General features: G+C 54.3%; 2 protein-coding genes across 3 annotated transcripts in view; one reads left to right on the top strand and one right to left on the bottom strand.

Moving 5' to 3' along the window:
* PEAR1 (platelet endothelial aggregation receptor 1) overlaps positions 1-22143 on the top strand; it is an 85958-nt gene extending 63815 nt beyond the window's left edge. For both annotated transcript variants that reach the window (XM_054999439.1, XM_054999430.1), the window contains exons 7-22: positions 1285-1408; positions 1828-1964; positions 4341-4553; positions 5818-5992; positions 6446-6569; positions 6715-6878; positions 7389-7491; positions 8389-8535; positions 9458-9586; positions 11552-11680; positions 12228-12452; positions 13167-13279; positions 16707-16848; positions 17388-17450; positions 18208-18414; positions 20925-22143. In XM_054999439.1, coding sequence (XP_054855414.1) covers positions 1285-1408; positions 1828-1964; positions 4341-4553; positions 5818-5992; positions 6446-6569; positions 6715-6878; positions 7389-7491; positions 8389-8535; positions 9458-9586; positions 11552-11680; positions 12228-12452; positions 13167-13279; positions 16707-16848; positions 17388-17450; positions 18208-18414; positions 20925-21085 — 2356 coding nt within the window. In that variant the 3' untranslated portion in view covers positions 21086-22143. The remainder of the gene's footprint in view (positions 1-1284; positions 1409-1827; positions 1965-4340; positions 4554-5817; positions 5993-6445; positions 6570-6714; positions 6879-7388; positions 7492-8388; positions 8536-9457; positions 9587-11551; positions 11681-12227; positions 12453-13166; positions 13280-16706; positions 16849-17387; positions 17451-18207; positions 18415-20924) is intronic.
* Positions 22144-23540: 1397 nt separating this feature from the next.
* Positions 23541-26341, bottom strand: part of INSRR (insulin receptor related receptor) — a 74634-nt gene continuing 71833 nt past the window's right edge. Inside the window, exons 20-22 of the mRNA XM_054973791.1 lie at positions 24909-25043; positions 24464-24709; positions 23541-24219 (exon numbers count right to left, since the gene is read on the bottom strand). Of these exons, the coding sequence (XP_054829766.1) occupies positions 24060-24219; positions 24464-24709; positions 24909-25043 (541 nt within the window). The 3' untranslated portion in view covers positions 23541-24059. The remainder of the gene's footprint in view (positions 24220-24463; positions 24710-24908; positions 25044-26341) is intronic.

Below are 26341 nucleotides of genomic sequence, written 5' to 3'. Positions count from 1 at the left end.
TTCCCAAAACTTTGGGGTAGGTGAGCACTTCCACTGCAGATGGAAAAGGCTGGATTGTCTTGGGTTCAGAACCATCAAGTTCCTATAGAATGTTTATAAAATCAGGTTCCCGTGGAGGGGACAAATGCGGTTGTTTCTCCATTTCTCCAGCATTTTCAAAAACTAACAAAATGACTGAAAAGCAGACCCTGAAAGTCAAATGTACCTTTTATGATCCATACTTGGCATTCGTTCTGTTCCTTTTGAAGTATTTAGTGTTTCATTTTATTTATTTACTTCATTTATACCCTCAAATGAAGCCCGAAGCAGTTTACAACATTAAAAACAATTTTAAATAACAATAAATATTATATATTAATTAAAAACAAACACTACAATTAAGGGGTCCTGCAACTACAACCAGGTGGCAAAGATTCCATGATATATCAGGGCTGGTTAAAAACCTGTTGAAACAATTCCGTCTTGCGTTTCCTGTGGAACCCAGATAGGTCCCGTCAGGCACATGCCGGGCTTTTTTTTTTCAGCGGGAATGCAGTGGAACAGAGTTCTGGCACCTCTTGAAAATACTCAGCAGTAGTGCGTGAAAATAATATTATTTCAAAGAGTCCCGTGTGTTTCTTCCCTCTTGAGAGTTCCGCCACCTCTTTCCCCAGAACCCCCCCCCCCCGGGCACAGGTGTTGTCACGAGAGGGATGCTCTTGACCGTGTGTGCCTGAGGGGGATAGTGGTTACAGTGTTGGACTTAGATCCGGAGGCCAAGGTTCAGCTTCCCACTCTGCCTCAGAACTTGCTGCGTGTGAAGGAGCCAGTTATAATCTCCCTGGCTGATCTGCTGAGAGAAATGGAAAAGGGAGCTCTATGTGTGCCACATCGGGCATCCTTGGAGGAAGGGCGGGGTTGAGTGTGCGAGAGAGAGCGATCCTGCTGTCGCCCCAGCACGGGCACCTGGACCCAGACTTCCCTTGTCTTTTGAAGGAACTTCACTCGAGTTAAGTGGCGGGCATCTGCTTCAAGCCGTACAGAGGTGCCGGTGCAGAGGAAGCCTTGAAACTCTAGCTTGCGAGAGCAGGGCTCGATAAATCCCGGGTGCCAGTTTCAGCCTGGGTTTCCGAAGGCCCCTCGATGCAGGATGCCTTATTTGATCCTGCTTTGGGCCTTGGATTGGTGAGGGGTCATCCTTCAGGGAAGGAAGCTCACACCGAGCGATGGAATGGGGCAGCGGGGCTTGAGCCTGTCCTTGTCTCGGTGCGCGACAACTGATGGTCCATTTCCCATCTCTTCCAGTTGTGAAGTTCCTTGCCTCAATGACACTGGTGGATTTCAGTGCCCAGCTCACTGCCTTTGCCAGAATGGGGGCATCTGCCACCCCCCAAACTCCAGCAGCTGTGCCTGCCCTCCTGGATGGATGGTACGTTTGGTGCCCAAATCCCCCCCCCCGCTGCAGACTCTAGGGCCACTCGCACGCACTCACACACACACCTCAATCTACACCCCAAGGGCATTCCATGGCCTGCTGGTGTCTTCAGGTCAACAGCGGGACGGCTATTGCATGATGGCGTGCACTGCGGGATTCCTGAAGTTTTTAAGCTCCCAGAAAAAGTCCAGCCTCCCAGAATCAGTTCTGCAGCTGTGTTCATCTGCAAATTGGCCCCTCCTGGGCCCATTTCCATTTGTCTAAGGCTGGGGAAGTCCACTGAATTTAAAAGGGTTGTCTAAGGTGGAGTGGAAAAGTGGGTATGAAAGATGGTCGTGGAGTGGGGCAGGATTCTGACTGGGATTTGGGTGACAGGCCCCGGAAAGCCCTGCGTGTCTTCCTTTTGCCCACAGGGTGCCATCTGCTCCATCCCATGCCCTGCAAGGCACTTTGGCTCTAGCTGCCAAGGGGAGTGCCACTGCCACAATGGGGGCCGATGTGACCCCGTCAGCGGGCAGTGCCAGTGCGCACCAGGCTACATTGGAGAACGGTGAGTAGAAGCCATGGGAAAGGGGGGTGGTCTCGTTGGGCGAGCTGCTGGAGAAGTGTGCCCCGTTGTCCATTTGGAAGCCTTCCTCCACCCACCCAGCAGAGCTGAAAGGGTCTCTTCGTCCTAAGAAGGCCTCCTCCAGCACAGAGGCGAGAGGGAGGCTCCCGGGAGGAGAGAGGGTTGGATCCAGCCACTTCTGAGAATGGACAGAAGCCTCACAAGCATCTCCTGGCCCGGCTGATTCCCACCTTCTGCCACCGGCGGATTACCGTACCACTGAGTGACCCCCCACGGCCTCTTCCCGGCAAGCCCACATCAGAGCCTTCTCCCCAAGGCGGTTGGTCGTTTGCTTCGAATATGGATGAACAGATTGAGAGAGCAACACCCCCCCCTCTAACTGGAAGGATTTGCCAATCAAGACCTTCGCAGGGTGGAGGGAGGCCGCTGGCTCTCCGGAAGGCCCCCCAGTGCTCTTATTGGCCAGTCTGCCCCTGCTTGTGAGGTCAGTTAGGCCGAGGGTGTATAACTGGCCCAAGGTCACCCATCACCAGTGAGCCTTCATGGCAGAGTGGGGTCCCCAGAGCCTGGTCTGGACCTCTCTCCACTGCACCACACTGGCGTTTGTGGGGAAACCGCTGTCGAACAGCATTTGCCCCACTCGGGCCTGCAAGTGGCCTTGGACCCTCTACCCACATGGCCACATGGTCATCCAGTGGCTGCTGCTGGCTGGGCCTCGTCCCGAAGAGTCCTCACTCAAAGGCCAAAACAGCCCTGGAAAGGGCCCTGCCCCTCCCCCTTTCCTCAAAAAAACATGTTTAGATTTTAGATTTGAGCTTTTTTCAGGTCTTCATGAAGATCTGTCCTGTCCATTCATGGCTCCTATTGCCTGATCTAAGTATCCTCAGCTTTGGCCACGTTGAGAATTAGATATATTGATGATGACGGTGATGATACCATCTGGGAGAAGCCAGCCTAGAAATTCTGGAGCTCTGCTGCACGCAGAAGATCCCTGGTTCAGTCCCCAGCCGGGTCACTGGGTACCCCTATGGGCTCTCCGTGTCTCCCTCCTCCTAACTATGCCGGAGGGAGTTCTCTTACCCAGATCTCTGCTCCTGGGTCACATAAATGCCATAAAAGATGTTCAGGAGGAGCCCCAGCTGAAGAAACAAAGGAAGTGGGCCAGGCCCATCTCACAGGGTTGTTGTGGAGGAGAGGAGAAGGCTGTGCACCACTCTGTGGTTCCTATTGCAGACAAAGGCAGCACAAAGAGAGGGTGGCACGTGTCCCCTTCTTTCCAAAACGAGGGGGATTTAAGGACCTCCCTGAGCTATCGCAGCTAGTGGGCGTAGTGGTTACAGTGTCTGTCTAGCTCTTGCAGGCCCAGGTGAAACCCAACCTCTGCCACGGTGACCTTGGGCCAGCTACACCCCCTCCCGGGGAGACCCGCTTCAGAAGGCTGGAGGAAAAGGCTGGGTGTGACATTTGTTAGAAACCTAATTTTGGCTGCAGGTTGTCAAAGAGGGGTGGCTGCCCTTGCTCTTGCAGCAGCTCTTGGCTGGAGGCAGGACTGCTCATTCAGTCTTCGTACTACTGTTAAATATCACAAATGTGGCGAGGCACAGGGCTGGCAACCTCTAGTTCAAAACATAAACAAGTTTACAAGTTTACAAAGAAAAAGAGAAAATGCTCAATTCCCCTTCCCTACCCTACAGTGGTTCTATGCCTAATGAGGTTTAAAGAGGACAGGCTAGCTTTACCTGGAGCTCCGGCGGCTGAAAGTTCATCATTATCTGCTGGTTGGGACTTCTCTCTATCGTCCTTGCTGGGTGAACAGCATGGAGCCCCTGGGTAAATGCTTAGCCCACCATGGTGTGTGCCCACCCAGAGGGCTTCCCCCAAACGGAAGAGAGCTTTATCCTTGGGTCCTGAAAATTTATAATCTACCTTGGGGAGTCCACCCCACCTAGAAGGTTATTTAGATCTTCCTGCCCCCAAAGGAAGAGTTTACTTTCTAGCCCTGCAGCTCTTAGCAGCTTCTGTCCCTTTTGGGGGCGAGCTGGCAGCAGGCTGGGGGGTAGGTAGCCAACATCCTACTTCGCCAAACTCAGGAGCATAACCAAGAGCAGCCATCTTCAACCTCATTCAGCCTGGGGCCCCTTTGGGGTTTTGAGATGGGGTGGTGAGCACCAACCCAAAATGGCAGGAGGCCGAGCCAAAGGCTGTTCCGGGGAGGAGGGCATTTCTCCACAGGATTAAATCCACCTTTCCTTTTATGGCTGTTTTTTTTTTAAGAAACAGCCATTGCTGCTGAAACCCAAATCTTATCGATCCAGTCTCATCGGCTTTTACTTCTTTCTTCCCTCTCTACCCACAAAGATGCCGCGAGGAGTGTCCCATTGGCAAGTACGGGCAGGATTGCAGCCAGACCTGTGACTGCACTAATGGCGGCCACTGCTTCCACATCAACGGCGCCTGTCTGTGTGAAGCCGGTTACTACGGCAGCCGCTGCGAGGAGCGCAAGTGCTTGGCAGGCCTCTATGGCCTTGCTTGCAATTTGCCGTGCCTCTGTGATCCTCAGCACACACAGAGGTGGGTCGGCCTGGGCGTCTTCTTTTATTGACTGTCTTTGTAGCCCATCTACAAAGAAACAAACTGTAGAACTCAATTCAGTCAAGTAGCACAAGGCATTCAGTATCCAATGCAATAGGCCCAGGATTGCAGAACTGGAAACCATGCATATAAAAAACTGTCTAAGATACAGAGTACCATAATGAGGAAAGTAGGTGGCGAAGGCAGAAGATGTGCAGAGAAAGCAATGAGGTGCATACAGTAAACATTGCAATGGATTGCAGTCCAGTTGTTTTCAAAAAGAGTCTTCCTGACCTGCTCCACTCTGCTGTAGCCTCACTCACGTTAGACAGAAGGCCTGCCTGACAGGGCAGGAGGAGGGGACCCAGCACTCAGCTTATTCTTCCACGACGTGATGCCGCTGCGCAAGGTGCTTTGCAGTGGGCTGATTTAGGGCCCAAATCGGCCCACCGCAAAGCACAGGAGCGCTTTCGGACCCTGCACGATGACGTCACTCCCGGGAGTGCTGTTGTTGCGCATCCTCAGGATCGTGCCCGGAGGCCAGTTTCCCCCACCTTACCCCCCACCTGCACTGGCCAGGTGAGTGGGGGTGAGGGTGGAAGGTGCGAGCAGGGGATCCCCCACCCCCATCGGGGGACCTGGGATCCCTGCCTCCTGAACATGTCTGTTTTGCACAATCTGCAAGTGTCCTTCCTCAGGCAGGACGTTCCAGCACAGCAGAAAAAGTGGCCACGTGGGTTAGGGGGTCCAAGGCCATGAAGGGCTTTGTGGGTGATAAACAGGAGCCTTGGACTGAAGCTGGGAGCTCACAGGTAACTGATGGAGTGATGACTGTAGACCGGATGTGACAGGCATGTTCCACCTCACATCTGACTGTAACTGCAAGTTTTTAATGTCCGTAATGCAGCATGACTTGTCAATAGCCTTGGGCCACTTGTGGGGAAAGGCTGTTTGCAGGAACTGCTGTGTCCCAGTTACCGGGCAAGTGTGGTGGGCTGGCGTCCGCTTCATCAGAGGCACGGAGGAAACTGGTGATGCGACTGGATGGGGCCTCACCTTTCAAAGGCTGGAGCATTGGCAGGTGCTGTGAAGAAGAGGTGGCGCATCGAGAAGAGCAGCCGCCGGCAAAACACGAAGGAGCTTGGCTTGATTTGGTTTTGCCCTTTGCCTTGGGCAGCAGCAGCCTCTTGGCAGGCCTCCGTCCAGTGGTCTGTGAGAGCCATCCTAAGCAGCTTGTGGTGTGTCTCTTTGCTCCCCTCTCCAGCTGCCACCCGCTAACGGGAGAATGCACCTGCAAACCAGGCTGGGCCGGGCTTTCGTGCAACGAGACCTGCCCCCACGGATATCACGGAGTCAGTTGCCGGGATCCCTGTTTGTGTCTGAATGGGGGGACATGTGACAGCGAGACTGGGCTGTGCGTTTGTGCAGCAGGCTACGTGGTATGTCAATGCTCAGGGCTCTGGATGTTCCTTGGGGCCCCTCTGTCACAACGTTAGGACACATACCTGTTGGGGGAGTGCCGGCCTTGTGGCTAGAGATACACGTTCCACATGCTGGGAGCTGGCTGCCTCGGAAGGGGAGCTGCACCCCACACTGCTCTTGGATTTCCCTGTGTTGCATGTGTGGCAACTTTCGGCAAGCAGAATTGGCTCAGGGAGCCATTATTCTGTCCCCTCGTTGCCGCTGCTGCGTCCGTACAAGATAGAGCAGGTAGAAAGTGTGCGACAGGATTTCTGTGCAGGCTTGGTCAGTCCTGCCTCAGTGAGATGGATGCCCCCTGCTTGGGAGAATTCTCGGGGGACTGCTTTACCACCTCCTCCCAAGAGAACCACCTCCCCGGCTGGGCCTGAGCTGCAGCTCCTCCTCATCTCCTGCCTTGCTCTGCTTCACAGGGTGACCACTGCTCCAGCCAGTGCCCGACCCATACTTATGGTGCGAACTGTTCCATGCGATGCACCTGCCAGAAACATGCCTTTGCCTGCTCCCCCATCGATGGGACCTGTGTCTGCAAAGAAGGTAGAAGATAATGCCGCGGTGGTCTTTGGGTACAGAGCGCATGCTGGGACATGATACTGTGTCCCAAAAACTGGATGCTGGGTGTTAATTGGAATGCCCCTTCCCTGCTGATCTGTGCCTCCTCCTCCTCCTCCTCCTCCTCCAGGGTGGCATGGAGTGGACTGTTCTGTCCCCTGCCCCACGGGCACCTGGGGCGCTGGGTGCAATGGGACCTGCCGGTGTGCCAACGGTGCTGCCTGCAGCCCTGTCAGTGGGGTGTGCTCATGCGCCTCAGGATGGCATGGCAGCCGGTGTGAGGAACCGTGCCCGGTAAGTTGCTGGTTAAAAAGAAAGATTAAAAAGCACTGAACTCCTTCTAGGCATGCTCCCGAGCGACCGGATTCCATTTCAGTTAAAGAACTGTCGACAGGCTTCTGTTTGCTCTCCTCTTTCCATGTGCTGTGCACACTCCTCAGGTCATGGAGAGAGAATAATACGCAACAGTCCGTCTTTGAACATGGGCCTGGTGAGAACTTCCCAGGGGGCAACAGAGTGGCCGTGCAGGCAGACCCCTCGGGCTACCTTTTGGCTCTCCTATGGAAATGAAGAGCAGGGCGGTCCCCGCATGGCCTGGTCACATGGCCAGAGTGCACAGCACCTCTCGGCAGAATCCGGCTGGGTGATCTCCAGCCTTGGCAACTGGAGGGACTAGAAAGCGGCAGGGTGGGGGGTGGGGAGTGGATTGTTGGTTTTCTTATTAACACGAAGGTTACAGAACGTTTCTTCCTAGCATTGTCATTGCTGCTGATCAAAGAACTTTCTACCTTTTTACCCCCTCAGAATTGGTTCTATGGCGTCGGTTGTAGCAGAAAGTGCACCTGCCCAAATGCAGACAGCTGTGATCCTGTGACAGGGCAGTGCCGTTGCCTACCTGGATGGACAGGTAAGGGGATGGCAACCGGTCAGTAGTGGAGAGAGCACCGCGCCCAGGGCTGCCCAGGGCTGCCCAGGGCCCCATCTTTGGAGCCAATGGGGTTTCCAGGCAGGCCAGCCCTGCAACATTTGCTGTGGTGGATGTGCCAGCCCAGGCCACCTCTGTAAGACCAAAGAACAAAAAAAGAAGGGACAATGGGGAAAGGAGTTTGTTTCATTCAGATATACTGCCCCTATCCATTTTGCAGCCACTTCTTCAAAGGGATTCATAAGAATATCATTAGAAAATATTATCAAAGAATCACAGAGTTGGGAGGGGCCTTACAGACCATCTAGTCCAACCCCCTGCCCAAAGCGGGAGCAACTTAAAGCATTCCCAACAAATATTCATCCAGCTGCTCCTTGAAGACGGCCAGTGAGAGGGAAGCCTTCACACCCGCAGGCAGCCAATTCTACTGCTGGATTACTCTTAACTCGAAGTTCTTCCAGATCTCCAGCCGGCGCCTCCCCTCCTGCAGTTTAAATCCACTGTTTGGAGTCCTGTCCTCTGCTGCCTGCAGCGACAGCTCCCTCCCCTCCTCTAAGGGACAGCCTTTCAAATACTTCACGAGAGCCACCACGTCTCCCGTCCGCCTCCTCTTCTCCAAACCGAACACTACCAAGTCCCTCAGCACTTCCCGCCTAGGGCTTGGCCCCCCGGCCCCCCCCCCTGATCCTCCTGGCTGCTCTCCTCTGCTCCCGGGCCAGTTTGTCCGCATCCCTTTTGAAGTGGGGCCACCAGAACAGCACACAGTAAGCCAGGTGGGGCCTGACCAAAGCCGCCTGTTGTGGGACAATGACCTGTGACCCTGCCATTCAGCTGAGCAGGTTTCTTGAGCTCCTGCCTCTCACTTCCTGTTTCCCGCAGGCCTCTCTTGCAGCCACGCGTGTGCCGCCGGCCTGTGGGGGCAGCAGTGCCGCCAGTCTTGTGCCTGCAAGAATGGTGCCGCCTGTTCAGCTGTGGATGGGAGCTGTGATTGCACCCCAGGCTTCCGGGGTCCCACCTGCCAGCGCCGTAAGTGAACTTCCAGACCTGCGAGGGGTGTGGCAGGGATGAAGTCTGCCTCATCAAAACCAAAGACTCCTTGATTTTCACTATGATCTCAGTTGGAAACAGAACCACAGTTGGTCATATTAGCAAACCTTCTTTGGTTCTTCTGGCATTTGGTTTCCAGGCCTGGGGGTGGGGGGTGGGGTGGTCTGATTTTCTACACGTGCAGTGGCTCTCCTTTTGGGCCTGCGAGGCATCAGGGCAAATCTTTTCCCTGTATACCCTGGCGTATGATCAATGAGGGAGCAGAGGAAATGGAAGCCTGGCTTGCCTCGTGCCACCTGCAGGGGGCAGCCTCTGCCACGCCCCCCGAGTGCCAGCCGGTATCATTCACAGGCACACACAGAAACGTCTCAGCAGCTGGCCAGCCTCTCTTGATGAGATTTCTGTGAATTTTTCATTAAAAAAAGAATCGGTGCTGTTTTCCCTGGAGAAATCCCCCTCCCATTTTCTATTAAAGTTGATACGATAAACAAGAGAGGCAGCCTCCCTTTCATATATAAAGACTCTGGGGCAGGAATCCATTTTAAAACAGCAACATTTTAAACAATATGCTTTTAATATATTTGTGGCCTTACAACAGGAATCTCACACCTGCATAGACGACAAAGTAGCAAAAGAGGACATGCTAAAACTGGTATGTCCAAAACTGCCATGAGTAATTTTATTGATTATGTAAAGATACTTAATACTAATGATAGATCACTGTACAAAAAGTGTAATAGATCTCTCTGTTTGCATTTACACATTCTACTGGGCTACTCAGTATTGCCGTGGCAGAGTAACAACCTTGTGTATGTTCCAAGAGAATAAGAACGTCCGATTGAAGAAGGCCACCCGTTCCTTCCTGAGCTCTCCAGCTTCTTTCCCTTCCCATCCTCTGCAGCCTGCCAGCTGGGGCGTTACGGCAAGAAGTGCTCTATGCCGTGCAAGTGTGCCAACCATTCCATTTGCCACCCCGTGGATGGCTCCTGCGATTGTTCTCCGGGGTGGACAGGCAGTGACTGCTCCAGGCGTGAGTTTTACACCACTACAGATGACTGGGGGGGGCAGGGGGGCAGGGGGTTCCCTAACTTGATGTGCCATTCCTAAGGAAATATCCTAAAAACTTTGACTTTATAATTATTCAGTCCCAAGTTATCTGAGGAATCCCTGGAATAGAATAAAAGTTTGGAACGAAAGCAGCTGGGGGCGGGGAAGGGGGCAGCGCAGAGAATGAATGAGCTGGAGCTCTTGGGCTTCTGCTGAATGGAGACCTGTGACGCTCTGAGACGCAAGTGGCGGTGCTCCTTCAGGGGGCGTGCCAGGAGTCCCCTGTGCCGATTGGAGAGGAGCTGGCGGTAGAAACCACGGTCGGATTATAGAGGCCGGTTGCCTTCAGACATCAGGATACACCGTGGCGGGCATAAACTGCCGTTTATGGAAGGAGCAGCTGGTGAAGCGCTCGCTTCCCTCTCCGGGCTGTTTCTGTAACCCCCACCCCCACCCGGAAAAGCCCTCTGGGGGTGGACACAACATGAGCCAAGCCCTGGCAGTCCCTCTGGGGCTTCAGTGGAGGCAATCCAGGAGGGTGTCACTTTGCCCCAGTCAGGATGAGAGTTACAGGCCGCAGCCGTTGCAGCTCAGCACCACAGAAGAGCCTGGCTGGATCCGACCGACGGTCCATCTAGCCCAGCATCCTGCCTCACACAGTGGCCGACCAGGTAGTCGGGAGGGCCAAACAAAGGAGGCCCAGCGGCTGAGGCCTCTCCTCCGTGGCTGCCTCCGGGCAGTGGGGTTCAGGGGTTGACTGCCTCTGCACGGGGAGGTTCCCTTTACTCGCCATGTCTGGTGACCTGCATGAATCTTCCTTCCAAAGCCATCTCTGCTGACGGCCACCACTAGAGCCCCGGCTGAATTGCTCTTTGAGTAAAGAGGTTTCCCCGTTCCTCTGTTGCCCCTCAACGCCATTGGATGCCCCCGAGTTCTGGCATTATAGGGCGGAGAGGAAAAGCTTGTCTGCTGGTTCTGCTTAATGCACAATTTTCTAAACCTCTCTCATGCCCCCCTTAGCTGTTGTCTTTGTTTTCTCCTCAGCTGAAAAGTCCCAGACTCTTTAGCTTGTCCTCACAGGAAAGGTGCCCGAATCCCTTCCTTGTTGCGGTTCTCCTCTTCTGCCCCCACAATGGCAGCCTTTCCATGCTCCCCATGCGCCACCTGTCATGTTTCTATCCCACCCCTTCTCCAGGGAGCTCAGGGTGGCGCCCGGGGATCTCCTTTCCCCTATCACGTCCCTTGTCCTCGCAACCACCTTGCAAGGCGGGTTCTACTGCGGGAGGCCGGCTAGCCCAAGATTTCCTTGCAGGCGTCCTGGCTGAGGAGGTCTGAAGAAGGGTCTGAGGGAGCCACGCCCCACAATCCCCACCCTGCCCGCCTGGCCCCAATTTTGTGCCGGGTTCCTAGGTGGGAGGGGGCTGGCGCTGAAAGAGGGCTGGGAGTCAGCCAGCCCCGAATCTCTTTCTCCAGCACAGTTTAGCTCAATGCTCGAAAGGAGCTCCGTTTCCCGGTGGTTCAAGGGTGTTTGTCCAGGTAGTGCCTGAATGAGTTTGGAGAGTTCCTCTCGCCGTATCTGGCCAGAGGAGATGAAACAAAAAGAAGCATCTGTATAACGCAGGCGCGCTTTCCTGCGTCTCTCCTCAGTTCAGTGTACAAGCGTGGCCGAAGCCTCCCTTGGTTTGAGTCCCAGGATGCACACTCTCACAAACACACTTGCAGTGTTGCCAGGGGACATTAGGACTGGGCGTGCCCACAGTGGGAGACTCAGAGGTGACGGTTGGCCCTGCTGGCGCCCAGAGGACTGGCAGGGTGGGCTTGTGGGCAGGCTGTGCTCTCTGACCCCTTTGGCCAGGCGGGCGGTGGCAGCCGTGACCCTGCAGGAGGACTGCCCGTGCCTGGGGGAGGCTTCGCCATCTCAAAGCTTACCCAGCTGGTTTCTGTCCAGGCTGCCCGGCCGGGTTCTTTGGAGAGAACTGTACCCACCTGTGCCAGTGCTGGAATGAAGCCTTGTGCCATCCAGAAACAGGGCGGTGCTTGTGTCCCTCGGGCTTCACCGGTGCCCACTGTGAAACCAGTAAGTATCCCAGGTGTCCCAGTTTCTCTCCCTCCCTTGATGATTTTTCTTTGATACGATCCCAAGCAGGGAGGCTCAAATCCCCTCCCCTGACAGAAATCTATGGTTCAGACCCCGGCTGTGAGCAGAACCTGGGTGCAAGAGCTGCTGGGTGCAGTGGCGTGGCTGACTCAGGCCTGGGTACAAACCAGGGCAGGATTAAGACGTCGTCCATGTCTCCTTCTTCCTCCCGGCATGGTTTAAAGTTCCCGCAGAACAGAACGTGTCCACACACTCACACACACATGCACACAGCCCTTACTACGCACACACATTCCCTTGCCATAGGCGCGACGGGGGACGTGTGGCCTCTGCTAAACCACGTAGCGGCATCACTCTCCAATGCATAAGGTGTGCGGGGGCGGGGGGGTGAGCTGTGGGAGCGGGGCGGGATCACGTGCTTCTGCAAAGCTGGTCGGAGAAGCCCCGAATGCTCCCATCTTTGTCCCGCTTCGAGGGGTTGGTCCTGTTCCTGGCTGGATGCTGTAATGCCTTTTTCTTCCCCAAGGAGTCGAAAACTCTGACCGTCCTTTTGCTGTGGTTCCTGCGATGCCCGCTGGCCACAGCAGCAGCCTGGGCACTGTGATTGGCATCATCGTTATGGCTGTCTTGCTGGTGGTCTTGTTGGCACTCTTCCTCTATTACCGGCACTGGCAGAAGGGCAAGGAGAACCGGCACCTATCTGTGGCCTACACCACAGGGCGGACAGATAGTTCGGAGTATGCTGTGCCAGGTGAGATGACTGTGGGGGGGCTGTTTGTGCCACCAACATCTGCAGACTCCCATAAGCGGGTTGTAGCAGTCTAGGAGCAGGAAAAGACCCAACGCACAGTGGGAAGGCATGGCCCCTGCCTCAGCACCCCCCCCCCACGCAAGCATTCGGCCCCCATCCAGATTTCCCCTCTCTGTTGGCAGCAAATGGGATTATTTTGTTTCCTCAAAGACAGTGGAGAGGACTGAGTTGGCCACCGGTGCATGGGGTCACACCTGTGCTGGATTCTTGCAGGGCCCGCTGGGTCAGGCTGTCTTCAAAGATTAGTCGAAAGACTCAGCGGCTGCAAAAGGCTGGACTGTGCTGTGTGAGGTGGTGGGCAATTGGGACAGGACCACGTCACTGAGGCAAGAGGGGGCGGGACTCCTGTGGCACGTCAGAGCACCTGGCACTCCTGGGCATGCCTACTGCAGGTGAAAGATGTCTTTTGTTGACCCGCCTGCCCCTGCCCCATCTCTTTTGCACGGCTCCTTCTTTCTTCCTGGCACTGGCTGTGAGTTCTTACTGCTGCTGTAGTGTAGATGAATGCAGTGGGTCTTTTAGCTGGTGGCAGCACTGATGTTTTGCTGTTTGTTAATTATCTTTTTTAATGAAACTGGTTGTTGGGAGCCCCCTCAAGGGCAACACACCAAGGTTGCTCTCCCTCTCTTTCTCTCTCTTTCCCCCCCTGCCTAGACATCCCTCCCAGTTACGCCCATTACTACTCCAACCCGAGTTACCACACCCTGTCGCCGTGCTCTCCAAGTCTTCCCCCACCTAGTGTCCCAGAGCAGCCTGCTCCGAGCAAGGTAAGACCACCATGAACGAGTTACTCGGCTCCTCAGCCATTCTTTCGCTCCCTCTGCAACTTGTTCCCCCTCCAACAAGGAAGCTTTGCGAAGAGCAGAGTCTGTGCCTGGGGTGGGCAACCCCCTTACAGAAGGGGGCTGGAGGTGCCGGCCGTCGCATTCAGCAGGCATGCCCTCTTTCTTTATTATTTATTGACTTCATTTATAGCCGTCCTTACCTGCTTAAGCTTAGTGGAATACAAACACCATAATATACACAATGACACCGGATTTCAGAATGAGAGAGCAATGGAATACAAGCAAAGCAGCGCACACTGCGTCAGTTTCAGAGACCTTCCTTGGAAGGTTCTGGGCTGGCTGGCCCCTGCCCGCTATCGCAAGCAACAGAAATCCACCTGGCCTCAGCAGGGGAAATCTTACCAAGAGTTCGGGGCCAAGTTGGAGTCTAATCGTAACAAATGGTTGGAGAGAGCGGAAATCGATTCCTTTAAGAAGCTTGAGGAATTGGATGAGCGGAATCAATTTTATTTCCACCTCTTCGGGGAACTAAACACCCAGTGAAAGACGACCCCCCCCTAAATCTTTATCGCAACTTCGTGACCTGGCAGATGAGCTGGTACTGAACTGGGTTATAAATAATAATAATAACAACTGTGTTTTTATATATCACCCTTCTGGACAGATTAGAGCCACACACAAAGCAGTGAACAACGTCAGTGTCTTTATTATCCCCACAATGCTGCCAGCGCTGAGAGTAGGGGCTTACCCAAGGCTGCCTCTGGAGCTCATGGCAGGGGTGAGAGTTGAACCAGCAGAGAGCCAGGCCGTTTCCACATGGCTTACCCTTTGCCAGAACACAGCGTCTTCATGCGCAAAATCACGCCAGGAAGACGCTGTTATCACGCTGTTATTGCATGATTTCGCACGAGAACACGCTGTGTTCCGGCAAAAGGTAAGCTGTGTGGAAACGGCCCCAGTTTGGTGTAGTGGTTAAGAGCAACAGGACTCCCCACTCCTCCACTTGAAGCCAGCTGGGTGATCTTGGGTCAGTCACAGCTCTCTCAGAGCCCTCTCAGCCCCACCCACCTCACAGGGTGATTGTGGTGGGGATAATAATAACACACTTTGTAAACCGCTCTGAGTGGGTGTTAAGTTGTCCTGAAGGGCGGGATATAAATTGAATGTTGTTGTTGTTGTTGTTAGAGTGCTGATTTGCAGCCCAACCACTTAAGCACTATGCTGCTGCAGCTCCCACTGGGGGAAAGAGGGATGGGTGGCCCATAAGAATGGGAGGGCAGAGCATCACTCCAAAGGCTTCTGCTCAGGCGGAGAGCAAGACGGGCCCCCATTTGGCTAATCCAAACAATCCTCCAAGCAGAAGAAATACTTGAATTGCAGGAGGACACAACATCGCTTGAAAGTGTCCTCTGTCCCCAGTTACAAGCAGCAACCGAGTTTCTTGGGTAAGCTGCTTTGATACTTACAAAAAAGAATATACATTTGTTTATCAGTGCATCGACTAAACTGCTATTCGAGGTAACATCCACTGGTTTGGAAGACTTTAAAGAGGGATTAGATGGATGCATGGAGGTGGGCAGGTCCATGTGTGGCCATTAGCTATGATGGCCAAATGGGGTTGGGGGACATCAAGCTGAGACAAGGGACTGACGTCCGCTGGCACCCGAGAGAGCAGGGCTTGCGAGTCCATTTCTTCACGGGGCAGCGACAGATTCATGGAGGATCAGTCCATCCGTGGGGTGTAAAGGGGGCCGAGGCAGCAAGCCTCGGGGCAGCAAGGCTATGGGGCAGCATCTGGGGAGGGCTTTGGCTTTGGGGGGCCATCGGTTTGGCCTTCCAGGGCAACTGGTTACCCGCCCCGCCCCTTGAAAAGCTGCGTGCCTGACTAGATGGACCACTGGTCTCATGCAGCAGGCTCCACTTAAGTTTTTATTGGCTGTGCTAAGGCAGAGAGCTTTCTTCTGGGCTAAATCAAGATGGGAGAGAGCATTTCTTGGAGCTGCTTTAACGTGCTTCTTCAGTAGTAATAATAACTTTCGGTGCCCCTTTTCTGTTTTGCACCTTGCAAACCTATAGAATCATAGGTTTGGAAGGAACCTCTAGGGTCATCTAGTCCAACCCCCTGCACAATGCAGGAAATTCACAAATACTTCCCCCCCCAACTGCCCCAGTGACCCCCTGCTCCATGCCCAGAAGATGGCACAACACCGTCAGGATCCCTAGCCAAATTGTTTCCTGACCCCACTGTGACAATCGGCCTTACCCTGGGCATGCACTTCCTCTCATGATCTGCCTCGGTTCGCATCATATCCACTCTTCCCTCCTGTCACCATTTCTCTTTCAGTCAGGTAAGACGTTGGGAGCAAGGTGGGCTCTGCCGATTGCACCCTTCTTCAGGTGCTCCACTGGTTATCACTTGATTCCCAAGGTGCTGGTCATTCCCTACAAAACCCTTCCTGGCCTAGGAGCCACTTATCTCAAAATGTTCCAAGTATGGAAAACAGGACTGCTCGAGAGGGAATTTTCATAAAGGGAGTAACCATGTAGTAAAATGGGATTCTGCAGGAAAGGGACATTTCTATACAGGTAGGAAATAAGGTTTGGATTGCCTGTGAAATTTTTAGGTGGTTGCTCTCCCCGCCCCCCCCCCAGTTCCTGTATACTTCAGTGTACGTTTGTTAACTTGTTTATTTATTCTTTTAAATTTTATTTTCATTAACTTGAACTTTACAATGTATTAACACCAGAAAATTTAAATAATCCTTTACATTAAGCTTTAAACAAGATTTGTGTCTATCCACGTAATTAAAGGATACCAAATTTGTTCAAGATCTTTAACATTTCTACGTTTTTGTAATGGGGTTAATAATAATATAAAAATTACACTGCAATCTTTGTGGGATGTATTATAATGTCATTACTTAATCATTCACTAGTTTTATTGGTTTGTTCAGTGAAGTACATTGGTTTTGCCTTGTCTTTTATAACTCTGCCATCCACCTTGAGTCCCTGCAACCAGAAATGAAGTAAATAAATAACATGAGCACCCATGTCTCCTACACACACTCCACCCCGCTTGTTAGAGGCGTTTGACCTGACAGCTGCCTAGCAGTTCCTCTGATTCTATAACCTTCATAAAGATCCCAGGTAGTTTTAATCAAGAGAGAGTGCGCAGGCATTTCCCTGTGGATTGTGATTAATTACCGTTGTAGCAGTAATGAGGTACACAAAAGCTGCATCCAGAGGTTTTTGTCCTGAACACCTGCAGAATTTTGTATTCCTTTGTTGCCCAGATGGAGGAGACGCTTCCTAGCATGGGCTCTGTGGGACCCTCAAAACCCTGAAGGATGCCGGGGCTCTTGCGGATTGACAGTCTCTGTTTCCACCCTCCCGTCCTGTTTCACTTCAGCTGACCAGCAGCCAGCATTTCTGCAGCAGCAAGAGCACAGAGCGGGATCGGTCAGGGGTCTACGGGGCAGACTTGAACGCCACCCTCCCTGCGGACTGGAGGCACCAGGGGAGCAGCCCAGCGTTGGGCCACCGGAGGCAAGGTCAGGGCCCGGACTTCCTAGCGTGGAGTCTGTAAAGGAAGTATTCAATGTGCGCAGTTTGGAGCCTGGCATCGGTTGCTCAAGGCGAGCGACATCGGGACAGCCAAAAGGCACATTTTCTCTTCTTAATGGCAGGCTGGCTGGGAGCCTTGGGGGTGAGTGGGGGGGGGGTAGAGGTGCTCAGACTCTTCTGCTTCCAGAGCGCACAAACCAGCTCCGCTCTACTAGTCCTTGTGACTTGTGGTGGGAAGGGAAACCCCTCACAGGGGGGCCCTTCATGATTTCTGCTGCTCACGTGTGAAAGGCGTGGGATGCTCTTAAATAACAACTATACTGCTTTTGTAGACAGATTAGTGCCTCACCCAGAGCGGTGAACAAGTTAGTGTTACTATTATACCCACAATACAGCTGGGGAGCTGGGCTGAGAGGAGTGGCTGACCCAAGGCTGAGCTCACGGCAGGAGTGGGAGTCGAACCAGCAGAGCGCTGATTCGTAGCCAAACTATTTAACCATCAGATTGCCTGCTTCCTTTTCCATAGGAGGAAGCCAGATGGATCGCAGCTACAGCTATACCAATGGACTAGGAAAGTACCCGCACCAAGGTAATTGGGGGGGACGAACAAACTGCCCCTCCCTTCCCCCTGAGTCTTGACCAGTTGCCCTTGGCCAAGCGGAAATTGGATTCCAGCTTCTCCTCTTGGCCTCCTGTGGTGCTGAACCATGGGGGAGGGAACTTGAATCAGTATGCTCACACACGCACACACACACACACACACCCTGCTTTTTGTTGTTCATTGTCCAGTGGGGATGCCAAGTTGCAATGTCTGCAGTAGAGAATCCAAGCCGTGCAGCTGGCACACGATTCCCCGGGCAGGGTCTCAACCAAGCAGCAGCTTCCTGTGGCTCCTCTTCTCTCCTGACCATCTTCCTTAGTCCCCCTCCCCCTCCCCCTCCCCCCACAGCATGCAGCCTTGAGCGATGGGAAATTTTGAAAGGGCGCCTTCTTGCCCTGCTTCCCTCTGGCCTCTGGCCCTACCGAGAGAGAGAGAGAGAGGAGGAGGATCTCTGGCCCTTACCTCCCCCACCTCCCAGGACCTCAGGTTATCCCAGCCAGCCAGATGGACAACTTTCTGTTCACTTAAAGAAGCAGAACTGCAGGTTGATTAACTCCCTACAGGTGTGCATGCAACACCTTGCAACATGCAACAGTGTGGGGTGTGGGGGGCAGTTGCCGTGGGGTCTTCAGTGGGGCGGTGGTTGCAGCCTTTTGCTGCCCGTGGCCTTGAAAGCGTGGTGCTGCCTGCTGCCCACACCCTCCCGCAACCTGGTTGCTGCCCTGCTGCCCTCCTCCTCCTGCAGGCCGTGCCAAGGAAGAGCCCGTGTGCCGCAGTGACAGCTCTCTGAGCAGCGAGAGCCCTTATGCCACCATCAAGGACTTGCCCGTCCTGGCCGGCAAGCCGTCCGAGGGCAGCTACATGGAGATGAGGTCTCCGGCAACGCGGGAGACGTCCTACGCAGAGATAGGTCTCTTCGGAGAATCAGCCCGGAGCCTGGAAGAGGAAGAAGGTACTCGGGTTGCCTGGAATTTTGGGGTCCCTGACTTTAGGCCACAAAGTTTTTAAAATTTCCGACCTTCAGAGTTCTGTACCTCACTACTGCCCAGAGGGAGCCAGAGAGAGTGTGACACTTTTCTCTCCTCTCTCTCTCTCTCTGCCTGGTGCTTCTTTATCCTGCCCTTCCTCTGAGCAGCTCAGAGCGGGGCACGTGGCTCTCTCTTCCCTGTGTGATCCTCACAACAGTCTCGTGAGCACAATTAGACTATGTGGGAGTGGCTAGCTGAAACATCATGGCAGGAGGAGGAGTTGAACCTGGTCTCCCAGAGCCTAGTCCAGCACTAACCACTACACTGTACTGTTAGTAGTTTTTCTTCATGGGGTCCTGTGTTGTGCTTTCAAAGGAGTAAATTAGGCAAGGCGTTATCTCCAGGGTGGCCAAAGCCACTGAGCCACAGGTGGTAATCTGCAGATTTTTGAGAGCCACAAGACACATACTTTATTTTTATTTTTTGTGGATGCCACTCAACTTTATTAATCATGTCTGCTTTACTAGACCATAATTGTGGTGTTGGGGACAGAGACAAGGTGCAGCACAACTTTCCCAGTAAGGTGCAAGCAGAGATACGAGGCATTCAGGAAGGCCCGTCCAGATTTGCAAAGGCAACCCCTGACTTTGTTGCCGGCGCTCTGGCAGACAAGGGGGGCAGCTGCTGGTTCTTGCTCACATGCCGCGATCCTGTTTCCCGCAGTAGCCGACCAGCTGCCCGGGAGGGCCAACAAGGAGGCGCAGAGGGCCAGGCCTTCCCTGAGGCTGCCTCCTGGCACGGGGGTTCAGAGGTTCCACCGTGACTCGAAGCCACTCACGAACCATTTCTCCAGCAATCTCTTTAATCCTCTCTTAAAGCCATCTATGCTTGTGGTGTCACTGCATGCGGTGGCAATGAGTCCCACCGTTGAATTACTGATTGAGTAAAGCAGTACTCTCTTGAGTCTGTCCTGAACCTATTACCACCCATCAACTTCATTGGATGTCCCTGAGTTCTTAAATTATGGGAGATGGAGAAAAAGCCCTCTCTCCACCACCACCACCACCCCCCGCGCCCCCTGCACAGGTGTGTAAAACCTCTGCCCTGTCCCCTGTTAGCTGTCTTTTTCATAAACGGAAAAGCCCCGGCCCCTCCCTTCAGCCTTTCCTCAGAGGAAAGGTGCCCCACCCACTGGGTCACCCCGGGTGCCCTCTTCTCCACTCTTTGAGAGGTGCACGTTATCCCAAGCAAGGCCACGCCATAGCTCTATACAGGGGCATTATAATGCTGGCTGTTTTATTTTCAGTCCCTTGCCTAATAATTCCTAGCATGGAGGTTGTCTTTCTCACTACTGCCACACACCAAGTCAACATTTCATCGAGTTTTCCACTACAGCCCCAAGGTCACCCTCATTCTCAGCCAGTTCAGACAAGACTTGCATATGTTTAAAGTTAGGAGTTTTCCATTCCAGTCGGCATCACCTTGCACTTACCTACACTGAACTTCTTTGCCATATGGTTGCCTGCTCACCTAAATTAGAGAAATTCCCTTAGAGCACTTCACAGCTAGGGTTGCTGATCTCCAGGGGGTAGCTGGAGATCTCCCGGAATTACAACTGATCTCCAGGCTGTATAGAGATCTGTTCCCTTGGAGGACATGGCTACATTGGAGGGGGGCGTCTATGGCATGAGACCCAGCTGAGGCCCCTCCCCTCTCCAAACCCCACCCTCTCCAGGCTCCATCCCCCAAATCTCCCAAGAATTTCCCAACCTGGATCTGCCAGCCCCTACTCACACCCCACCTTGGCTTGCCCGCTAGGCTTGAACTGTAAGGATGGCCTCCAATTCACACTGTTGACATCAGCGAGCTTCAATGGCAGGGGAACGGGCATAGGATCAGGATGGAAGACGGCAGCCACCGGGAAGATTCAAAGGAGCACTTCCTGCAAGGACGCTCTTCCTTCCTTTCCAGAGATTTTCTCCTCCCCCTCCCCCGCAGGGCTCGGGCAAGCCCCCACCTCTCAGGAGAGCCCAGCAGAGGAAGGCAGCTAAGTAGGCAGAACTGAGGGGGGGGCTGCCCCCAAGGCCATTGCAGACAATGGGGAAGGGCTGTTCGGCATAGGCTCTGCAAGATGGCAGAGATGGGCAATCCAGCGCTGACCCCGCAAGCATTTCCATAGCTAACAAGGCCACGACGCATGCAGTCAGCAGGGACCAGCGGCCACGCCTGCTAGCCCTGGAGCATTTCTCCAGTCTCCCCGTCGTAGGCGTGGCTGCTGGCTGTATCCTGGCTCACGAAGCCAGACAGCAGGGCAGTTCGTGCAGAGGTTCTTCTGGACAGCACCACAAAATAGGCAGGGGAAGAAAGTGGCCGCTTTCCACATGACCCTCAAGAAGCCACAGCTGGACGCTGCCTTGCGTCCCGATGAGCTTGCTGTGGCCGTGCTCCAGGGCATGTGCTTATCCTCCTCTTCCTTCTGTTCTATCCTTTCCAGAAAACTGCTTGCACGGGGCAGAAGGCATCGCGCAGGCAACTCCTGCCATTCCCCCAAATCACTACGATTCCCCGAAGAACAGCCACATCCCCAGCCACTACGACGTGCCGCCCGTTCGCCACTATTCACCTTCACCGCCACGCCGGAGGCAAGACAGATGAGGCCGGCCCCGGGGCTGCAGGCCACTGCCCTGCTCAGGGAAGGACTTGTCACCCCCCACACAGGGACAGGAAAAGGTGCTGCGCTCCATGGGCCGCGGGGGCTGTGCACCTCGTTTACAACGTCGGAGCAAGTGACGTGCAGCAGCCTCTCTCCCGGGCGCCTGCTTTCCTCCTCACAGTCACGGCGAATGTGGCAATTAGCCATGACTTCCCTGTCGCTGACACCCTCGCACACACTCCCTGCACAAGTCCAGCCCTGCGCCTTTGGGAATCTCCTCTTCGACTCAAGAGGGAGACACCTGGTTTCAAAACCGAAGCTGGAACTTCAAAGTGCTTCTGTGCCAAGACAGCCGGCCGACAGCTGTAGGGCAATCCCGTGTCACAGGTGGAGGGGGGCCTTGCGCTGGCCACGGCTTCTCGGGCTCTTCTGCCTCAGGGAGGAGCTGCCAGCAGTGGAGTGCCGGTGTTAGGCAGGGGTGCGCCACATCCAGAAATGGTTCTTCCACGCTAACAAGGGGGCCATTTCCCTGTCTTGCACCTTCTTTCCGAGGACGTTTAACAGGTCCCTTGAGATATCTGGACCATTACACAATCGATGTGGAAGAAAGGTTCTCCTTTCATCGAGAACAGAGGGAACTGGAAGCTGCCTTAGACGGGGTTGGGCTGCTGCTGTGAAGGCCTGTCCAGTCTACTCTGATTTGGTCACAGGCAGAGAACAGCCTTTCAGATCACCTCCTGCCTGCCGCTTTTGCCAGGAGATGTTGGGACTGAACGTTGGCCAGCAAAGCAGGTCCTGCTTTGTGTCTGTAACTGAGCCGTGCCTCCCCCTGCCCGCACTGCTGTGTATGCCCAGAATCTTTCCCCTGCTGCCTGCCAGTGCTTGCCAGCTATAGCAGAGCCAACTTGCAGTTTACCTTCCCAAAATGGGACTGGGTCTTTAGCTTGTGGGCATCAGTAGTGGGCATTTTGCAATGTGACCAGATGTCCCAGTCCTTGGTGGTATTCTGGCTGCGTCTGTGCCTTGCTTGATTTCTGGAAACTGCAGCTACGCAAGTAAAGATCAGTGCTGTTGATTCTGTGCCTCTAACTCTTCTAAGCCTCTTGGATAGAAACGGCCTTCACAGTATGGGGAGGAGGGAAAAGAGGTATGAAGCACACATGTTGCGTTGTCTGTTGAAACGACTAAAAGACAAATGCAGGCTTGTAAAAAGCCGTCTTTGCACCCGGCATTGGCTGTTCACCTCTGTCCTCATCAAAACTTAAACTTGGCCAAAGTCGGCACTCTTGTGAGAAACCAAAACAGGAGAGGAGAATTATACATTTATTCTGTGTGCAGAGGACTCCATTCTTACATTAAAAGAGGAGGGCGGTCCAGGGCTCTCTCCCATCTGCACTTGTGCAAGCTGCAACCACAGAGCTATACAGGTAGGGCCGTGGTCTGTCTTCAGTAATGGTGCAAGTTGGGTTAAGAGCCCTGACAACAGAATTTCATCTGCTCTTCGTGCTGCACGAGACAGAGCATGCTGTTAGTACCCCCCCCACCCCCCAAACATACTTTTCTTGCTATTTTCTTAGCCTACAAAAGCACTGGATGTGGGGGGAGAGCTCCTGCCTGCCGATGGGAAGGCAGGCCCGGGGGCATTTCGAGGAGACAGCACCTGAGCTTTGAGTGGCACTTCCCACTGCCACTGTACAAGTCTCTGGTCTAGAATTCTCAGCTGCACAAAGTCCAAACAGAGCCACATTCCAGGACTGGCATTGGAGGGCAGCCTGTGGACAGAGGCGTTTTGGCACTAATCCCAAAAGTCAATTTTAGCGGGTCTGGAAGTTGAGTCACGATTCCTGAGCATTTGCAGCGCTCACTGGTCACTGTATTGCACATTTGGACATGCGCAATTGGCCACAAACACCAGAGCTTCCAGATCCAGCCCCCCCGCCCCACCACCACCGAAGCAGGGGAAGAGCCGTGCCTGTGCTGTCTGTAGCACCCCACCCCATCTGGCCCAAGCTGCCGAAGCAGAGCTGCCAGCTCCCCTGCGATGTAGGCCTCTGTCATCACAGGAACCTTGCTGCAAAGCTTGCGGTTGCTTGGCTCTGGCTTCCTGGGCTCAATGGAAGAAAGACAGTTGCTGGCCATAAAAATCACCCTTGCAAAAGATCCCGGTGAGAGAACCCTCCCCAAGGACGGTTGCTGTCCAGCTCCTTCTTATACCTCAGAGCCAAACCACACGAAACGAACCACACGAGGGCGCTCAAGTGAAGGGAGATGCCGCAATGTTAGCCAAGAATCGTAGTTTGAATTTCACCTCTTTCTCCAGAGCCGCAAAAATCGTTCCTCAGAGGGTTTGTTAATAACTGACAGAGCCTTCGGAGAGGCAAAGAGAGGTGAAACTCAAACCACAATTGCCGGCTAACATTGCGTCTTCCTTCACTTGAGTGTCCTCGTGTGATTCATCTCATGTGGTTTAGCTCTCAGACACTCAGTGGCTGTGCATGACCCACAAGAGGCTCCTGCCAAATCCTTCCAAAGGAAACAGGCTGTGTAGAGCGGCACCTATGACTCTGGAAGAGGCAAGCGAGAGGACTTTGACTGTCCACTTCTCTGCTGCATTCCCAGGGTCAGGCAGGCAGGCAGGTCGCATCCCCCTCCCTTCAATGGCACCGAGGTGAGTTGAGTCTCACTTGCTCTCTCTTGATTTCAGTGGGACTTCTTGTGTGCAAGAACCTCCCCAGGATTGGGCTCCCTGCAGCAGTTGTGGTCCTGCTGTCGACAGGCTGTTTGCCATCCTTTGAAGCAGGGGCACCCTAGAGCTTCATTGCCAGTGGTGGGCTGGAGGGGGGGTGGACTTGGGGGCGGGCCAGCAGAAGGGAAGGGGCTTCTCCACCCATAAGGCACTCAGACAACCCCCCTGGCTGCTGCTGGACACAGCAGGCTTTCTCCTGGTGCGCCTGCTGCCTTTTCCCCACAGGCCCCCTACTGTATGGTCCGAGTAGCTGTCAGTGCCCAAATCATCTGGCCTGGCCCAGAGGGCAGCAGCCGGTGGAAGAGGTGCCGAGCTCCGTGGAGCCTGAAACAGTCCCTGGCCTCAAGAGACATTTTCCTGCTGATCTGCCTGTTGAGACGAGTCCTTTTCCTGTTCCAGCACGTGAGGGTTGGGGGGTGGGTGGGGAGGAGACAGCTGCCAGTATGCCAAAGGAGCAGAAGGGGGGCAAAAGGGTGGGGGGCATCCTGGAGCTACCCTGACGCCCTGTGAGTGGACCTGAGACGGGGAAAAGCATCACCCTGTGGTGTTGGACAGGGCAAGAGCCCAGCTTCAGAGGGGGGGCATTCCGAGGGTGTGGCAGCAGTTTGTAGGCTGTCCCTGTTCTCTGCAGGGCCCAAGAGCGAGTGGGGGGCTACCCATGGGGAGGGAGTCTAGGGGTGGCAGCAGCTCTGCCTCCAGCAGCCGCTCCGTCTCAGTCTCTGAAGTCTCCCAGGAGCCGCGGCGTTTGTTCTCCACGCTGTAGAAGAAGGCGTGCTTGTGGAAGCTGGTGCTCATGTCATCCTTGATGCGCTCCAGGATCTGGGTGAAGGATGGGCGGAGGCGGGGGTTCTGCTGCCAGCACCAAGTCATGAGCTCGTGGCTGGAAGCAAAGGGAAGGAACAGCCCTGTGACTGGAGGGGACGTGGGGGCCTCGAGCAGTTCTGCCTTGGCCATCACTTCAGCCACTCTGGCTGACCTGGGAAGGACCACAGCACAGCCATGCTGCCCCGGGTGCTAGCCCCCCCCCTTGCCCCTGGTATTGCCAATTCAGGGAGGGCAGGAAGGAGGGAGCTACTCACAGTTTCTCGGGACAGTTCTCTGGTTTTTCCAGCACACCCGTGTCCATCACGAAGCGCAGCACTTGCTCGTTGGACATGCCCTGGTATGGCTGCTCTGCAAGCGTGGCAATCTCCCACAGCACCACCCCGAATGACCTGCAAGAGAGTGGGCATCCTGCTCACTTGTCAGGGTCTCTCTCAGTTCAGAGGTCACCTGATCAGCTGGGGAGCCAGTTTGCAGCCGGGGCTTTTCCCAGTTCCATGGAGCTGTTTGAAACTCGGGTGTGGCTCGTCTGGGGTTTTGTTTGGGGGGGGGGTGCCTGCCCTACCCAGACTCTCCCTAGATCAGTTGCAGCCAGCAGGCACAACTTTGCTGGTTGTGCAGAGCTACGAAGAAGCTTCGCCGGCAAGTGGGGGAGCAGCCCGAGGGGAGGCGTGCCTGCCTCGGCCTCTGTTCGCTAAGCTGGATGTTGGTGCACACCGAGTGCAGATTCACGCATTCAAAGTCTGCACGACGGACATGGGGCCACCATGAGCACTCACGATCCATTCCCAGGCACACAGGGATCCCATTCGGGTAAGGACCACAACACACAGCGGGAGCGGGTCGTGATTCCCCGCTTCCCAATCTGCAGCAGCATCAGGGAGCTGTGAGTGGCCTCGTTGGGGAAACTGACCTGCCCTAATGGCTACTTACAAGTTTTTCCCAGTGGGGTCCTTCCAGGTGAGAAAACCAGCAGGGGGGGGGGGCAGGAGGTGGATTCTCTTCTTCCTGCATGTCACGGGATCTCAGCGGGGCCCCTGGGCACTGAGTTCTCAGCATGGAACTCCCAGACCACACAAGTTGGCAGTCCGCGTGTCTGGCTTGGAGACTTTGTATGAGTTCTGAATGTCCACCAAACAGCCACGCAGCTGCCAGTTCAAGACCTAACACTGTGGACTTGAGTCCTGGCAGCCTGTGGAGTGCTTTGAGTGTGAGCCAATATTCTCTGTTATAGCACTCCAGACTCAAGCTTCACAGGGTAGCATACCCCCCAGGCATGTGCACGTGCACACACACTCTTCCCCACTGGCTAAAAGGAAGAGAAATAGCCGCCAACACAGCAGAGTGGGATTTTTTTGCCAGGAAGGGTTCTATTTGGCTTCCCCTTCCTCCCGGACTTCTCGGTAACCCTGTGTACACAAGGAGGCTCTAATCTTGCGCACAATATGGGGTTGTGGGGAAGACAAAAAGGCAAAGATTGGACCACCAAGACATCCACAGCTTCCCAACTTTTCCCATGCAGCCTTCTGGCCAGGGCTGCCCACCCCCATGGATTTTTTAAGGGAAGGTATGGGCTCAGGAATGGCATCATGTGCACATCTTCTTCACCCTTTGAAAGATCAGATGGGTGACCAGTTCCATCGTCATGCTGTTCCTGGAGTGAAAGTGACATGAAATTGCTAGCATGGAG

Source organism: Eublepharis macularius, chromosome 1 (assembly GCF_028583425.1).
Source record: "Eublepharis macularius isolate TG4126 chromosome 1, MPM_Emac_v1.0, whole genome shotgun sequence".
Lineage (NCBI taxonomy): Eukaryota > Metazoa > Chordata > Lepidosauria > Squamata > Eublepharidae > Eublepharis > Eublepharis macularius.
Note: the sequence above shows the minus strand (reverse complement) of the source record. Positions and strands in the feature narration are given on the sequence as shown.